Raw genomic sequence first — 17269 nt, 5'->3', positions numbered from 1 at the left:
AGGGAGTCCCTCTTATAGAATAAGGGCTCGCTCCTCAATACATGAATGATGGGCTAGAGTTGATGCTCTCTAATGATGGTGAGGGAGTTCCTTTTATAGAATAAGGGCTCGCTTCTCAATACATAAGTGATGGGCTAAGTCCCCCAAGTATTTTTCATGAGTGCTCTCTAATGAAAGTGAGGGAGTCCCTTTTATAGAGTAAGGGCTCGCACTTCATTATATAGATAATGGGCTAAGTCCCCTAAGTATTTTTCATAAGGCCCAGTTGAGGCCCAATATATGGTGTATAGTGTAGTCCCCCAAGTCTTCGGTCAATAGAGTTTGTTGGCCGGAGACTTCAAATTGAATCCAGGTATGGGTCGAAGTGGCGGTTGTTCGGAGGCGGTATTTGTATACCCTACACTGAAGCTTTTGTAGGTGAAGCTTTGAAGCTGGAGCTCTGTAAATGAAGCTTTTGAAGCTAGAGCTTTTGTAAATGAAGCTTTTGAAGCTAGAGCTTTTGTAAATGAAGCTTTTGAAGCTAGAGCTCTGTAAATGAAGCTTTTGAAGCTAGAGCTTTGTAAATGAAGCTTTTAAAGCTGATTGACATGAGTGATGCTCATGAATGTTTATGTATGATTGATATGAGTGATGCTCATGAATGTTTATGTATGATTGACATGAGTAGTGCTCATGTCTGTTTGAAGTACTGGGCGTACTTTTGATCACCTGGTTGGTGGTAATAGCAGCAGGTTGCCGAATAGTTTTGGAGTACTGGGCGTACTTTTGATCACCTGGTTGGTGGTAATAGCGGTAGGTTGTCGAATAATTGGGGAACACTGGACATACTTTTGATCACCTGGTTGGAACTATTTTGGGCTTTATGGGCCTTTGCCCTCTACACAATATTCCAACCCATTTATTTTGGGGTTTGCGTTTTTTTTTTAATTACCCTCTGATGGGGTTTTATACAAATGTCTCCGAAAGATAAGAAAAATAAATTACATCATACAAACAAAGGTTTCGACACAAAAGCTTCAACAATTGCAGATCATTGGTGTGTTGCTTTTGCTTTTCCACCACTCTCTCTGTCTCTTCACCTGGCAGACAAAATGAATTGTAATCATAGGAAAATTTTTGCTTTTCTTCTTTTCTCTTTTCCTTTTCCTTTTCACTTTCGCTTTTCTTTTTCTTTTCTTGACCCTGATTAATATGGTAGACAAGGAATGATAATAGATTTAATAATAAGAAAATAATCTTATCTCCGCTTTTGCTTTCTTTTTTTCACTCTCTGCCCTTTCTTTTTTTCTGTTGCTTGAACACCAGTTGGTGTATTCCAGCTCCACCATAAGATCTGAGTTGTGCCATCCCATTCCTTGAAGCTCGAGCACATTGGGGACACCCAAAATCTCGGAGAAAGCGAAGAGAGAAGAATAAGAGGTGAGTTGGACTATGAGGCTAATGAGAAAGGACCCCTGGAGACTAAAAGCTTGCTTCACGAAGTGCTCGATCACTTGGGCTTGCTTCTACTCTACCTCCATTGAAAACCTTCTTTGAGAACATAGGAAAAACCTAGATTTTGGTGGAAAGAGAGAACTAAAATTAGTAGAGAGAGAGAAGGTTGAAAGACGAATTAAGGGATGAATTTTGGTTCGTTTGGCGGTGGTGATTGAGGAGGCGCACGCTGGAGTAGCTGCCCTAGCCATAGCTGAAGGTTTGGAGCTCTCATGGCTTGAATTCATGGATGAGCTAGTCCATGGTGAACCGGGTCGGTCGGCGGACAAGGTTGGTGATCTCCACTGTCCAGTCCTGAAAAATCCCACCTCCCCCAATGTCTGGCATGAAAGCTAGATCTTGCATAAAGCTGCCGCAATATATCCAATAGCTATCCTTTGCAAAATGCCAAACCACCGTATACTTTCAATGTCAACTTCATAAGTCAAAGATGCTACTCCATGGAAATAACCACCTTGAAGCAGGACTCCTAGAAGAAAAAGTTTTACAGCCTTAAACATCGCCTTCCATGTAGCTTCTACTCTGTTTGTCACTCTCGTGTATACAAGAGCAAGAGAAACGCCGACAATGAATAAAAAGAAAGGCATAACAAAGTCAGCCAAATGGAGCTCATTCCATGGGGAGTGAGTGATAATCGGAAGAATTGAGCCGCCGTAATCAACTAGCATTATCAAGAAGACGCAGAGGTCGCGGAACACATCAAGAGAGGCGACGCGTGGAGGCTTCAGACTGGCAGTCCCAAGACTGTCGTATGCGGTTAGCAGCGGTGAGTAATCAGCCATCATATTGGGCGAGACGCGCCGATGTTGGAGCTTCGATAAAGCTGTGTGCTCTTCCCATAACTCAGACGCGCTCTCTCTCTTCTTCGATAAAAATTGAAACTTTATGAACTGCAGAAGTCTCTTTCTCTCTCTGTTATTTCTCTCTGTGTGCTATTGATATGGTTGCTTTTCGTATTGGGAATAAGACAGAGTTCAGAGATGTTTAATGGGAGTAGCCTCACGGGTTCGTTGTCACAGAGAGAGAGATTAGTTTCTGCGGGTGTTTAGATTTCTGGGAAAGCTCTGGATTTTTTTGCAGATTTTGCAGATTCATAGTAGAGGTGAAAAAATGAAAAAGAACTGACATAATGTTTTGTGTCGATTCCCACAGACGGCGCCAAATGTTGATGCACAAAACCGGAAGTCTTGGAACAACGTAAATCCGACCGTGAATTTGCATAAAAGTAAATAACACAAGACGTATCGTAGTTCACCCCAAGGTTTAAGCTACGTCCACACTGATATTGTATTTATGAGAGGATTGTAAGGGAGAGAACCTCTGTAATGTGAAAGGAGATGTAAGAGGGTGATGAGAGGGCTTCAGGCCTAAGAGTTGGCCTCCTCTAATTGTGAGGGTGAGGAGTCCTTTTATAGAATAAGGGCTCCTCACTTATTACATATTTATCCCTTCCTTTATTACATAATTACATTTAAGTGCCCCGAGTATTTGTACGAGATCTAAATACGGAGGCCCTAAATGGTATAAACAGAATGCAAGTATGAAAACCATAGATACTACAAGCCAGTGCAACATGTAGGAATAAATATACAAGCATGCAGGGAAAACAAATAGGCATGCCCCAGGAAAGCAAAAGGGTACATTCATAAAATTCAAAAATTTCATGCAAAAGTCTAAGACCTTAACATGGGACTACTTTCCTTACATGCTATCATGCAAACATACATGCATTTTTTCCTACACATGCCATGCTATCAAAGCCCTATAAGATCTAGCCAAGGAAAGTATGTTATGCACATATCCAAGCAAAAACAGGCTATATGCAGTCAAGCTAATCATGCCAAGTACATCGATGCAATCAATCGATCGATCCTACTCAAACACATATCAACACGTAAGCAAGCTACGCTTGATGACAATTGCATGGCATACATGAAAAGCAAGAAAGAAATCATAAAAAGTAAACGCACAAGATTTCGAAGCAGCAAGACTGCCCAAGGAGTGGAGTTCAATTTCCTGAAGGAAAAAGTTGCACCCCTTCCGTGCCCACGTTGAAATCCTAAAATTTGTGGAACACATAATCACAGAGAGGATATGCATGCCTAATTTTATCACTAGGACAAACAGAAAAAGGCAAACAGAAGAAGAAAAAAATTCAAAAATGAGTCAAGGGAAGAATTTCCTTACCTGAAAAAAAAAACCTTGTCGTAGAGCACAAAGAAGCATGAACGGGATGGCACAACCCAGTGCAAAAAGCAGAGAGGAATTTGAAAGAAAAGCTATTGTGGGAAATTTAAAGAAGGAAGGAGAATTAAAAAAGAAGAAGGAAAAGCAGGGACAAAGTAAATACTTGTCCTAGGAAGAAGAACAGTTTGTAACGGTTACCAAATGGAGGCAGGGGAATACCTACAGCTTCCATGCGAGAAAATGAAGAGTCCCATCAGGAAGCCCACGTTAAAAAAGGAATCTCTTGGGCCTGGGGTTGATTATTTAGCCCACTCAAGGTGTCTCATAGTCCAAATAATCAAGGGGACTAATGTTAAGGCCCAAAAATGTAACACACCAATCCGATGAATCAAGGCCTAATTGTCATGCAAAGCCTACATTCAAGCCCAAACACATGCCAAGGCACGAGCTCGACGATGAATATATTTACCAACATGTCATACCACAATGATTAAGCCTGACATTCATGTGGAGGGGACCGAGTCTTTCAGAAACCCTTGGGTCATTGATCTTCGAGCTTATGTGGAGGGGATTCTCTCGACGTTGCTTTAGGAAGTCCCGGCAGTCACGATAAAAGGCTTTCGTTCATTCCAACCTTTCTACAAGGAGGTGTCTTCCTCTACTTCTCCTGCTTCGGGTCGAAGCAGCTGGGTTGAGAGAAGTCTCATGTTGATCAATGTTTTGATGATTAGCTTACTCCTCATCAGGGATACCCATGTCAAAGGAAGGTGACCCTCCTTGTTGGGAGACATCCAGATGATGGTTGATGTCCACAAGGGGTAATGAGTTCGCATGTTTGAGTACGCCTAGTTTCGTGGAGCATCTCAAAGAGCTTCTCATACTGCTCTTGGAGGACCTCATTCTTCATTGTTATCTTGTTGTTTTGAGATTCTAGCTCATCGACTTTAGCTTGAAGAGCAACCCTCTTTCCTTCATTCTTTCGTTTCTTCACACTAGGTGCAAGATGGGTGTTATTCTGTGTGATGTGGCTTCTTTTGCTCCCCATGTTGGAGAGGGATGCCTGGTCAAAAGAGAGTGTGCGAATGGTGGAAACCAGCTAAACAAAGCTGAAGAGAGTGAGAATAAGTGTCATTCCCACAGACGGTGCCAAATGTTGATGCACCAAATCAGTGAGGACTTTGGTACAATAGAAAGTGTTAAGTTTGTGACCTTCGCTAGATTGCTCTGGTCACTAGTGTGGATAAGTATGTAAATGGATAGGGACAGGGAAGCAAACACAAGATGTACGTTGATAGGATTTTTAATGTCTATGCAAATAGGGTCAAAATTGATGCCAAATATACAAGCACACAAATTAAACCCTCTTTTTATCAATTGTAGCAAAGTATGTAAGTAGGGATCGTTCTAGCCCGAGGATTAGGAGGGATTGCTAAATCACTTGAAAACTGACTCAAAATGCAAAAACAAAGTTTAAAACACTAAACTAGACTCAAAGAATGCAAAACTAAACTCTAAAACACTAAAACAAACCAAAAGACTCAAAACAGTCCAGAAACACTCAAAACTACCTTAAAAACACTTTCTGGGCAGTTTTGAACACAAAACACAATTTGGACGAAAATAGGTTATAACTTGACTCAAGACACTTAAAAACACTTAACTAAATTGATTTCTAACTAATCTAACACTTCAAAATAAATGGGGATTGAGTTTTGACGAAAATTGAAAACAAAAACAAAACTTTGTAAATTGAATAGTTTCTAAAACGAAATTGATAAAAGTGAATGGATGGAAAGCTAGCTAAGGGGTTCTTCTCCACACATGTCACACTTGCATACAAAATGATTTCCAATTGCTTTTCAATAAACCATGAATTCCCAAAGCCCCAGATTAACCGTGAATTGCACTAATTAACCCTCAGATTTTCCTAAAGTTATCGAATTGGATGAATTGCATACGACAACCCAAAGCATTCCTCACAAGTTCCCTGCATGAATTGCATAAAAAAGATACAAGCAAAGATCATTAAGTTCTATGAATTGCACTAAAAAAGCTGCTGTGAGAATAAGCGGCTGTGAAATAAATCAGCAGAGTGTTTGGTAAACTTTTTTGTAAAAGTGCTTTTGAAAAAAAAAAAGCAGTCTGATAGTGGGTCTTTTCATTAAAGGAGCACTGTAGCTCCGTGTGCTTTGAAAAAAAACCAGTTTTCCAAAGCTACAAATAGCAGCTTCAGCTTTTTCTTTTGATTTCAGCTTATTCTCATAACAGCTTCCAAAATAAGCCATTTTTTTTTTCAGTTTACCAAACACCTAAAACCCTCACATTTTTTTTCATGGGTGCTTTTTTTTAAGCACCTCACTCCCAAACCACTCCTTACCAGGTCTATGAGAGCGTTTGGATATAAGCAGAGTAATTGTGATCACACACTGTTCTTGAAACGTCGGTACGGAAAGCTTACAACACTCATTGTCTACGTGGATGATATGGTAGTTACCGGTAATGATCCGGATGAACGTGCGGCCTTGCAGAAGTATTTATCTACAGAATTCGAGATGAAGGATCTTGGGTCTCTAAAATATTTTCTTGGGATTGAGGTATTAAGAGGTAAGTCAGGAATCTTTCTGTCACAAAGAAAGTATATTCTTGATTTGTTAAAAGAAACTGGTATGTAGGCATGCAAACCTGTAACTACTCCGTTGGTAGAAGGGACAAAGCTGAGTATTGATCTAACTCAAGTGCCAGTTGACAAAGGAAGGTATCAATGACTAGTGGGAAGATTAATGTATTTGGCACATACTAGACCGGACCTTGCTCATGCCTTGAGTGTCGTTAGTCAATACATGCATAATCCAAGGGAACAACATATGGATGCAGTTATGAGAATATTGAGCTATTTGAAAGGAAGTCATGGGAAAGGGATTTTATTTAAAAATAACGGTCATTTCAGAGTTGAGGGGTATATGGATGCTGATTGGGTTGGTTCAAGTGATGATAGGCGCTCAACATCTGGTTAATTTACCTTTGTTGGGGGAAATCTGGTTACTTGGAGAAGCAAGAAGCAGGGAGTAATGGCGAGGTCAAGTGCAGAAGCAGAATACCGAAGTATGGCTCTTAGTATTTGTGAGATCTTATGGCTTAAACTACTATTACATGATTTGGGGGTTAAGCATAGTCAACCGATGCAGTTGTTTTGTGATAATAAGGTTGCTCGTGATATTGCTCAGAATCTGGTACAACATGATAGAACCAAGCATGTAGAGGTTGACAGGTTTTTTATTAAAGAAAAGCTAGAAGGTAAAATAATTGAAGTGCCTCCGATCAGAACAGAATACCAAATTGCTGACATCCTCACCAAAACAGTTTCTAGTGAAAAGTTCTCTAAGTTTCTAGACAAGTTGGGCATGTGTAACATATATGCACCAACTTGAGGAGGAGTGTTGACTTGTATAGTTTCCCATAATTTAGAGTTTCCTAGTTTAGGATGGATCTCTTGTAATCTGGGTATATTCCCTGTGTAATCTCTTGTAATTATTTTTTTCCTTATTTGATTAGATTAGGGTTGTATATCAATACCTCTTTATGAAAAGAATAATATAGAATTGAAAAGCATTCTTTCTTCTTTTATCACCTTGATTCTCTTTATTTTAAATTTATCTCCACGACGAAGACGAATAACATATTAGAAATTCTTAGTTATTTGTTTCGCAAGTTGAGCAAATACAATGCACTTATTCTTGCCATTCCAACTTTTACTATAATCCGTTGTATCACACGCTTCAGATAAATTGACGATTATTGAATGTGAGATAACAATTAGATGAACAAAGATCCAACGTCTAAGATATACACATGTGCAGATTTGACACCGTCCCTTTCTAATTTATCTTTTTGTTTTCATTTGAGTTGTTCTTTCGTACTTTTGAACAAGATTGAATCCGTTCTCCCACTTTGTCTACTCTTGTCTCTTTGGGCATGTTTACCAAACGGGAATGGAATGGAAAGAAACGGAATTGTATTCCTTTCGAAGCATTCTGACGTTCACTAACATGTAGGGAGTGAAAAAAATAAGTGGGACCCACTTAAAATCTAGAATCGAATTCCTTAATCTTCCGAAATTCAATTACCTACATGGAGGTGGTAATTGAATTCCCAGAAGAAGCCTCCTTCTGGAATCAAACGTTTCTACCCAAAATCACCCTCTCTTTTGTTTCTCCTCTGCCGACTCCTTACACCTTGACCACCACCACGACACCAAACTTACACATACCAGCAAGAACGCCAAAATTGATCCGACTCATCCGCTGAGTCGACCATTCAATCTCGTCCGTTAGCCACTACAGTGGGTTTTTGTTTTCTGTTTGTCCACAACCATCCACCACTGACCCATTTTGACCCACACACCAGCAACCCATTGTAGCACTTTCCAAGCACAACCCACCTTATATATGACAATAAGATCTAGTAACAATTCTATCTTGTATTTTGTGTATGATTTGGTGAAGACAAAGGTCAAATTTGGTGGAATAAGGATTGGTCGTCAGGATTGCAGGGTGAATTAGGAAGTACGATACGAGTTGGTATTGGTGAGAAGGTGCTTCAGTGGAAGAGCTGGTGAGATGCAGACGAAACAGAGGGTTGGTATCGATATAAAGAGTTTGTGTGTGGTGGTGGCGGCGGCAATGAGGGCTGGTATCGACACAGAGAGAAACTGATGGCCTTTTTGTTCTGGCTGGCCCTGTTTTGGGGTGTTTCAATCCAAAAATATACAACCTGGCACAAGGATATTTTAGTAATTACATTAATTTTCATTCTGATTCATGTGAATTAGTAAACAATTTATATCATTCATATTTCGATTCCATAAAGTTTTAGTAAACAGTTTTAATAAGAATCTGATTCTGATTCCACCTCATTCCAATTCCTCCTTAATTTAATTTGATTATGGATTAGTAAACGTGACCTTTGTGTAAAAGACAACAAACCTTCAAACTACAATTTTAGAGAGAGAGAGAGAGAGAGAGAGAGAGAGAGAGAGAGAGAGAGAGGGTGAGAAATAATCAATGTTCTAAAAAATGCCCTAGGCGGCCGCCTAGCAACCGAGGCGTTTTTGGGCAAATCGGGCGGAAAAATTAGGTTGGGCCTAGGCGGGCTAGGTGGGTTGGGCGGCTAGGCGGGCTGGGTGGGCTAGGCGGTCCTAGGCCGTCCTAGGAGGTTTTTTTTAAATTTATTTTTTATTAATTGCGTGCTTTTTTCTTTTTTGGTTTCATGGTGGTATACTTATGGAAATGTGGTATCTAATTTGCAAATGATGAATTTACTACAAATTCATCCAACACTTATGGAAATAATGTACCTAATTTGCATTTTATCATTCTTTTATTATCCATACAAGTATAGTTTTTTTTTAGGTGTCAATATGCACTTATTTACAAGATGTACAAGAAATTTACCTAAATCCGCCTAGGCCGCCTAGGCACCCGTCGAGCCGCTAGGCGTTAGCCCGCCGCCCGACTAGCGCCTAACATTTTTTAGAACCTTGGAAATAATGAAGGAGAGAGAAAGTAGTGAGTGAGTGAGTGTGTGAGAGCAAGTTTTTATTTTATTTTTTATTTTGAATAAATTATATTATTTACACTAAAAAGTAAGAAAGTGAGTTAAGTTTTACAATGAATGAGTTATAATAATATGATTTAAATTCTCTTTTGACGAGAATCGAACATAAGACCTTTCACTTACAAGTAAAAAAAATACTATTAGATCGTATTACTAAGTGACAAGAGTGAGTTTAATCTCCCAAGGCTGCAGCTTGTGCAGGGTTTTGTAGTGTCATCAATGCATCTTTGAATTGAACTGATACTTTCTCCCTTCCTCTTTTGTTCCACCAAATCATCTTCAAAGTTGAAAACACCGCACCATAATCTTACTCCTTAAAGATTTCTTGTTCATAGAATAAATCTTCACCTACTCACTCAGACATTTGCCTCTGGTTTTTTATACCCTAAGACAATCATTATACTGAAGTAATCATCCACCCCATTATTGCTTCCCTTCTTTTTATTATTATATACATTAAAAAAACATTTTTAAATTATGACTCGAGTGGTATACTACGTGTTATTATATAAGTGATAAAAAACTTTAATATTTAAGTTATTAACTTTTTAACACACATATCTCACAATTTATATAATGACACGGAATGATCACACTGAAAAATCTCTCTATATAATATGTTGGTTAATGATTAAATTTTTTCTCTAATGATTTAAAAAAATAAATCTAACAATTAGCCGTAATGTCATGTAATACATGAGAAAAGATTCATCGCATCATATTTTGAACACACAAAGTCTAGAGACAAGTTTTAAACCTCAGATGGAGACACAATTAATATATATATGCGCGGCACAAGAGTGCGCACGTGCATATCTATCATTCTATTAAGAGAATCTTCTTTGTCAACTTTTTTTCCCATTTTGGATAGTAATTTTGTACATTTTAACAAAATGACAATCATATTTCTATTTTACCCTCTTTTTTTTTGAAAAAATGACAATCATATACTTATTTTTTCAATTTTACCCTCACTTTTAATACACAATATTTACATAAAAAAAACAAAATAATGATTATGTAATATTAATAAAAATATGCATTTATTAAAAGAAATTATTCACACGCACAAAACTCTCTGCTAGTATATATAAACAAAAGGGACAGCTCTACTCCACTCCTTCCTCTCTCTCGTTTCTAGAACACAGCACGGACTGAATTTGTTTGTGTTGCTTTTCTCCATGGAGTCTTATGAGGCTACCAAGATTGTTTTCTCAAGGATCCAAAGCTTGGACCCAGAAAATGCCTCAAAAATCATGGGGTACCTTCTGCTGCAAGAGCATGGCGACAAGGAGATGATACGTTTGGCATTCGGACCAGAAACTCTCCTGCACAATCTCCTTCTCAACGCCAAAACACAACTCTCCCTACTTCCTGCCAACAGCCCTGCTTCTACTTGTACCCCTACTACTGCTACTTTCACCCCCATCTCCAGGCCTACCCCTTTGTCCCTCTCCTCCTCCTCCTCCTCCTCCTCCCCCTCCTCCTCTTCTTCCTCAACCCTCTGGTCCCTCTCCAATCCCATAAGTCCCTCCTCTGCTTCTTCTCCCTCCTATGCCAATATTCTTACCAGAAACACTAACCCTACTTCTCTCTCTGCTTCTAGTAGTGAAGTTGTTGACAAATACCAGTTTCAGAGCAACCTTTCTTTACTCAGTGATCCAAAAGCTAATGACTTATTTTATGGAGCTGAAGATTTGAGTTCTTGGGGGGGATGGAAACCATGTTTGTACTATTCAAGAGGGTTCTGTAAAAACGGCAGCGCCTGCCGTTTTCTCCACGGCGGCTCTGCCAGTACTGACGGAGGTAGCTCCGTTAATGTTGACTCTCCAAGCAATGCCAATGTGCTTGAACAGTGCCATGAGATAATCAGATCCAATGCCGCTGCTCAGCAGCAGAAACTAGCCGCACTGTCACACTTCATGGCTGATGGTGGTGGCGCTGGTGCTTCCTCTTTCCCATACAACAAGTGCATGAATTTTCTTATGCAACAACAAAATGAATCCCCAAGGTATATATATATATATATATATATACATATACATACTTGTAATATTAAATAAAATTGTTGTAAAATGTATTACAGTTTTTGGTTGTTTATCCGGAATCATTTGGTGCATGTTTCGATCTACTTTGTCCGTGTTTCGCTTCAGTTTTACGAATAAAGCAGATCAAGTCGTCTTTTAACTTTTCATACTTTCCATTGCTGTAAAAAAAGACCAGAGTGTAATAAAATGCAAATGTCAAGCTTCGGTTCTTACTAAATTTAACTTGTGCGTAAAGTTATTTCCTCTGAATGAATTTCGTCCGGATTTTTCATGTGTGTTTTTAGGTCAGCAGCATCTGTATTGATGACGGGAGACGAAATTCAGAAGTTTGGGAGATACCAACATGATCGAAACGATTTTTCGCCTTTCAATTTGGGAGGAAACGTGAATCACAGTTCAAGGCAGATCTACTTGACATTCCCAGCTGACAGTACGTTTAGAGAAGAAGATGTCTCTAATTATTTTAGGTAAATAAATGATTTTTCTTTTCTCCTTCTAGCAAACTGATAAAGTAGTTTAACATTCAGAACTTGTGTGGTTTTTGAAGCATATATGGACCAGTGCAAGATGTGAGGATTCCATACCAGCAAAAGAGGATGTTTGGATTTGTTACATTCGTCTACTCCGAGACTGTAAGGAACATTTTGGCGAAAGGGAATCCTCATTTCGTATGCGATTCCCGGGTGCTTGTGAAGCCTTACAAGGAGAAGGGCAAAATCCCAGACAAGTAAGTTGTTTTTTGAGTCTTCTGGTTTGTTATTGTTTTACAAAATAATTTTACCTTCCTTGTCTCACATTGTTGTTTTTGGACAATTTCAGGAAGCAACAACACCAACAGTTTGAGAATGAAGACCATCATCTGTGTAGAAGCCTGTCCGCCATCGATTCAAGGGAGCGTTATGACCTGAATCTTGGTATGAAAACATGATCCATTGACGGTATACAACAACTCATGTGAAATGAGATTTTACTATTATTTTTCTCATTTGATATCTTTGTAGGATCAAGGATGTTTTACAATACAGAAGACATGCTTTTGAGAAGGAAAATAGAGGAGCAGGCTAATTTGCATCAAGCCATTGAAATCCAAGAAAGGAGACTTATGAACCTCCGATTACTAGGCATCAAAACCAACAATCTTCATCATCAGAATCAGTACTACAACGGTTTACCACAAGGCTCTCCATTTCCTTCACCAACTTTGGCACATGCATCCAAAAATCAATCCCTCAATTTTTCACCCAAAGACAGTAATGAAGAATTCACACAAGGTTTGCTAATTTAATGTGTTATGGAGTTCTTGATGTAGAAAGAAAGTGATTTACACACTCTTTTCTCCACGAACATACTCTTACATATTTTCGGTAATTTGATTGAATAAATTACAAGAGAGCCAATCCACGGAAATAAACAGTGTGTGCAGGCGGAGAAAATGGGTGTGTGGAAAACGTTTCCCAGTACTAATTAGTGGTGGTTAATTCATTTATGCTTCGTTCACATTGTTCTTGCAGAATATGAAGCTGAAAAACTGCAGCAGGAGATGAATCCAGCTTTTTACCATGGAAATGAAGATAACAATGGCAATGATTTTAAATTGCATGAAAGGTATAAAAACTTTTATATATGGAGTTGAATGTACTTTCAAAATTTGGTCAGAATAAATTTAACCTTCTAATTAATTTTTTTATAATTAAATCTTCTAACCAATGTTAATTAATTATGAATAATTTAAATCTTCTAATCAATGTTAATTTATTTATTTTTATTGAAAAGCAGTATGGAGCACAATCTCCCTGATAGCCTATTTGCATCTCCAAAGAAATCAGCTGCTGGAGACCAAATAAATGTCTTCTCAACTACTGCTTCTGCACAAGTCAATACTGAATGCAGCAGAGCCACAACCATTTCTTCTTCTAATAATACTAATACTAATAATAATAATAATAATAATAATAATTTATTGCCCACCACGTTTACCCCAAATGCAGATTCCCCAAAATCTGTTCTTTCCAAATGTGCAGGTACTGCCACTACTTTCCCCATATAAAAAAACATCACACACACACAAACACATGCTTTATTTTACTGGATTTGAATCCTCTCCTGAGCTGAGTTCAGGGGCTGAGTTTCCTGAGCAAAGCATATGAATCGTTAAATTTTGATCCAATAGCTACAAACAGGGGCTTTTTTTTTAAATTTATAATAATTTTAGCTGTTAGATCAAAATTCAACGGCTCACGTGCTTTACTCAGGAGGCCCAGCCCTCTGCGCTTAGGAGAGGATCCAAATCCAAACTACTATGAACTAAACAAACATTAAATAAATAAATACACGAATTATTAATTTTAACGTTTTAGGTTTTCTTTTGGAATGTAATTAAGAAAGTTAAGCATGGGCAGCAATGGGGGAGAATGACTTTGCTACTGCTAGGGTAAGCAGACATTTCAATCTCTTGCATGATTTTTTGCTTGTAATACACAATTCTAGCCAAAGAGATCATTTCTGCTAAAATTCAATAGTGATTCGGAGTGAAATTTTGGTAATAATCCTAATATTTTTTAATGAATAATTTGACGGTTAAAAACTCATTCCTAATAGTAATTACTTTGTGTATATTTTCTTAATTTGCAGAAACAATTGAGAAGAATGATAACTTTGTGTATATTTTCTTAATTTGCAGAAACAATTGAGAAGGATGATACCAGGAAGAAAAAAAATCCTCTAGCTATATCGCCAAAAAAGCAAGTACCTATATCAGACAATCTTGTAGACAAGATCTCAGCAAGATTACCATTGTCATTTATATACATAATCTATATATACTATTTAGAACAATAATACATAGTTGTATACATAAAAGGAAGAACAGATGGAGATGGACTGATTTATTTGAGTGGGGTCTTTCAGTACTATCTGCCCTATCTACATAGGTATGTGCTAGCTGGATCACGGCAAGCAAGCAAGATGCAATGTAACATATCAACTTTTATATGATATTTTAACTTAGGGTTACTTATCTTTTTATTTTACCACTTCTAACTTACATATCTACTCTGTATCATTTCAATTTTATCATGTTCTGGTGGAATAATATATTATGTGTAAACTCTTTTTTGCATTGCATTTTATTAAGCATATTTGTTGATTTGCACCACGAACTTGTATATGGCTGTTAATTTTTTCTCTAAACTTTAAGTTTAGCTGATTATTCCCTGAATTCATACAATTAGCCAATTTCCCCCTAAATTTTAATTTAGCCGATCACCCCCTGAAATTTTATAAATAGCAAATTTCCTCTCTGACACTTGATTTTAAAAAATTTCATCTGTTTTGATCACACGAACAACACATGACAACTATATGAGGACAAAAAGAATGGAAAATTGGATAGATGAAAATTGGCTGAAAATATTTAAAACCTAAACACTAGGGGGGGAATAGCTATTTATAAAATTTTAGAAGGTAATCTGCTGGAGATAAAGTTCAGGAAAAAATTAGCTAATGATAAAAGTTTAGAAGATAATCGGCTAAAATAAAAATTTAGGGGGCAAGTTGGTAACTTTATACAAGTTCGGAAGACAAACCGATAAATACCTTTTATTATTAAGTTAGAATGTCACAGTATCAGAACTGGAATGTCACGATGACAGAATAGACGTTTTATTTAAATTGCTCTCTTCTTTTTTTGTTGGAGAGAGAGGAAAAGTATGAATGAGCATGAGAGGTGATTGTTGTACATACATAGGCAATAAAGTGGTGAGCAAGTGCAGCAGAAGCATAACAATTGTACTGATATGAAATGGAATGGAGCTCCCAAAAGGTTAAAAAGCAGTGGAGGAGATGACCAAGTGAACTGGAGGGTAAAAAGCTGAGTCTCTGTCTCCAACTTTAGGCTTAATCTTACCATTGGATTATATGAGCTAGGCTGACCGAACAGAACGGAAAAGAAAACTGTTAAGGGTACATTTGAAAACTTATATAAAAGGAGGGGTAAAAGTTATAATAAAAGAAAGAAAAGTGGTAGTTGTTGCGATTCATGTGAGTAAATTGTAGGACTCTTTTGTCTTATTTTGTAATTTTATATAGGAAGAAGGGCCACAGAGTCAGTGTATCACATGGTTTCTGACAACCATTTGAATGGTATCTATCGAATCTGCCAATCTGGGGAGTGGGCACCAAGCACTCATTTTTCTTTTTCTTTCACTTTCACTTTCACTCAATTTTCTTCACTACCCTTGAACTTTCGTACCCAATTTACTGTTTGCATTTAAAATAAATAAGAAAATAAACCATTTTACTGTTTATATATATATATATAGGAATTGCTTAAGGGGAGGGATCCCCATTTTTTCAAAAAAATGGGGACACGCTCCCCACCGTTGGATTTGAATTAAATGAAATCCTGTGGTTGAGATTCTATGGCCTGTGTTTTAATCTCAACCACACAATTTCATTAAAGTCAATCTAACGGTGGGGAGCGTGTCCCCATTTTTTTTAAAAAAATGGGAATCCCTCCCCTTAAGCTCCCTGTATATATATATATTTTGTAACAAACGATATTATTTCTACTAGAGAGTATAAATGAAGAGATAGACTTAGTAATACTGTGGTTTAAATTTGTCTTTATCAAATACGGTCACTCGAATTGAATTGAAGTGCATGTGAAACTTTTGGCGCTCTTCTTTTCTTCTTGTTAGTAATTTTCTTTTTTCTGGGTTGAGTTCTTCCAACGCCATGGCCAAGGTTGTTCCAATTTTTCCTGAAATCCCATATAAAGAAAAATAAGACTAAACCATACTTAGCCATGGGTAATTGTAATTTACAACGATGATGAGATGAAGGACATATTTGGTTAATTGGAATGAATGAAGTATGAATAGACATGAGGACATGGGTTGGGCGCAGACGACGATCTCTTCTTTATATGGCGTCGGTGACTTGGTGAGTGTGAGATAGGAACCTGGAACCGTAGAATACAAAAATGGAGGTTTCTGACTTTCAGAAGGAAGTTGTCCCGATGGAAGATTAGATTCTTGGACATAGGGCAACATGCGGGCCGAATTTACCTCCTTAGGCCTAACTCCCTATGTTGGCCTAACCCGTATGTTATTTTCGGTTAAAGTTTTGCACAATTTACTTTAAATTTAGATTATTTGTTGGTGTTTGTTTTAATTTTGAATTTTATGGATTATTTTATCAAATAATTAATTGAACGGAATTTATGTTTTCGAACCTTTTCTGCATGTGATTAATTCAATTTATTTATTTTTAGGTATGACTAGTGGGAAATTAGTTGTATGGTAGATAGTGCAACCACATACATCCTTTTATCGTGAATGCACATATTTTACTAATTTCATAACTAAGAATGCACCACTGGCAACTCTCTAAGGCTCATCCAACCTAATCGAAGGATACGGAAAGGCCCGTATAGTGTTGTACAATGACATTGAACTGATCATCAAAGAGGCACTTTATTCTCCATGTTCCAGAAGAACGTTGTTGAGCTTTAAAGACATTTGAGATAATAATTATCACTCTGAAACCTATGTAGAAAATGAAGTTGAATTTCTGTACATCATTTCTTATGAATATTGTTAGAAGCGTAATCTAGAAAAAGATGGAGAGTATCTCGAGTGGTCCGTATACTACAACATACACCCCATTGGAAAGCCACTATGTGGCCGACCCTAGCTCAAGGACTGCACACGAAGTTTTGCTTTGGCATGACCATTTCGGATACCCTCGACGAGCTGTGATAAGCTGTATCCTCAAACTTCACATGAGCATCCCTTAACCAGAAACTTAGACACGTTCCAGAAGGGTATCACATGCCATACCTGCTTCATGGGAAAGCTCATTATTCAACCTTCCCATGATAAGATCCGTTCGAATCCTCCTACTTTTCTACAAAGAATTCAGGGCAA

The 17269-nt window shown here is 37.7% G+C and overlaps 2 protein-coding genes across 5 annotated transcripts; one reads left to right on the top strand and one right to left on the bottom strand.

The window, feature by feature from the left end:
- Positions 1 to 1826: 1826 nt before the first annotated feature.
- LOC114819763 (uncharacterized) lies at positions 1827 to 2276 on the bottom strand. Its single transcript, XM_029089382.1, has one exon. It carries the CDS (start codon positions 2274 to 2276, stop codon positions 1827 to 1829), a length of 450 nt encoding a protein of 149 aa, XP_028945215.1.
- An 8124-nt stretch (positions 2277 to 10400) lies between these two features.
- LOC139189224 (zinc finger CCCH domain-containing protein 53-like) lies at positions 10401 to 14354 on the top strand. Of its 4 annotated transcripts, none has more exons than XR_011572932.1 (9): positions 10401 to 11305; positions 11627 to 11809; positions 11890 to 12069; positions 12162 to 12256; positions 12344 to 12613; positions 12854 to 12947; positions 13119 to 13363; positions 13700 to 13773; positions 14023 to 14354. XR_011572932.1 is itself a non-coding variant. In XM_070807740.1 (9 exons), exons 1-8 carry the CDS (start codon positions 10476 to 10478, stop codon positions 13729 to 13731), a joined length of 1905 nt encoding a protein of 634 aa, XP_070663841.1. In that variant the 5' UTR covers positions 10401 to 10475; the 3' UTR covers positions 13732 to 13773; positions 14023 to 14354. The 4 variants fall into 4 exon arrangements, 3 of the variants coding, with proteins under 3 accessions (XP_070663841.1, XP_070663840.1, XP_070663839.1); XM_070807740.1 differs by having other exon boundaries at positions 13724 to 13773; XM_070807739.1 differs by lacking the exon at positions 14023 to 14354 and having other exon boundaries at positions 13700 to 13888.
- The last annotated feature ends 2915 nt before the right edge of the window (positions 14355 to 17269 follow it).

The sequence above is a fragment of the Malus domestica genome, chromosome 11 (assembly GCF_042453785.1).
Source record: "Malus domestica chromosome 11, GDT2T_hap1".
NCBI lineage: Eukaryota > Viridiplantae > Streptophyta > Magnoliopsida > Rosales > Rosaceae > Malus > Malus domestica.
The sequence above is the reverse complement of the archived record's forward strand: the minus strand, read 5'-3'. Positions and strand labels throughout refer to the sequence as shown.

Bases quoted from the DNA above. Each gene is read 5' to 3' on its own strand.
- LOC114819763 (XM_029089382.1), bottom strand. From the start codon at position 2,276: ATGGCTGATTACTCACCGCTGCTAACCGCATACGACAGTCTTGGGACT.
- LOC139189224 (XM_070807738.1), top strand. From the start codon at position 10,476: ATGGAGTCTTATGAGGCTACCAAGATTGTTTTCTCAAGGATCCAAAGC. The intron at 12,257-12,343 runs GTATGAAAACAT...ATATCTTTGTAG, and splicing joins GCGTTATGACCTGAATCTTG to GATCAAGGATGTTTTACAAT. The intron at 12,614-12,853 runs GTTTGCTAATTT...TTGTTCTTGCAG, and splicing joins TAATGAAGAATTCACACAAG to AATATGAAGCTGAAAAACTG.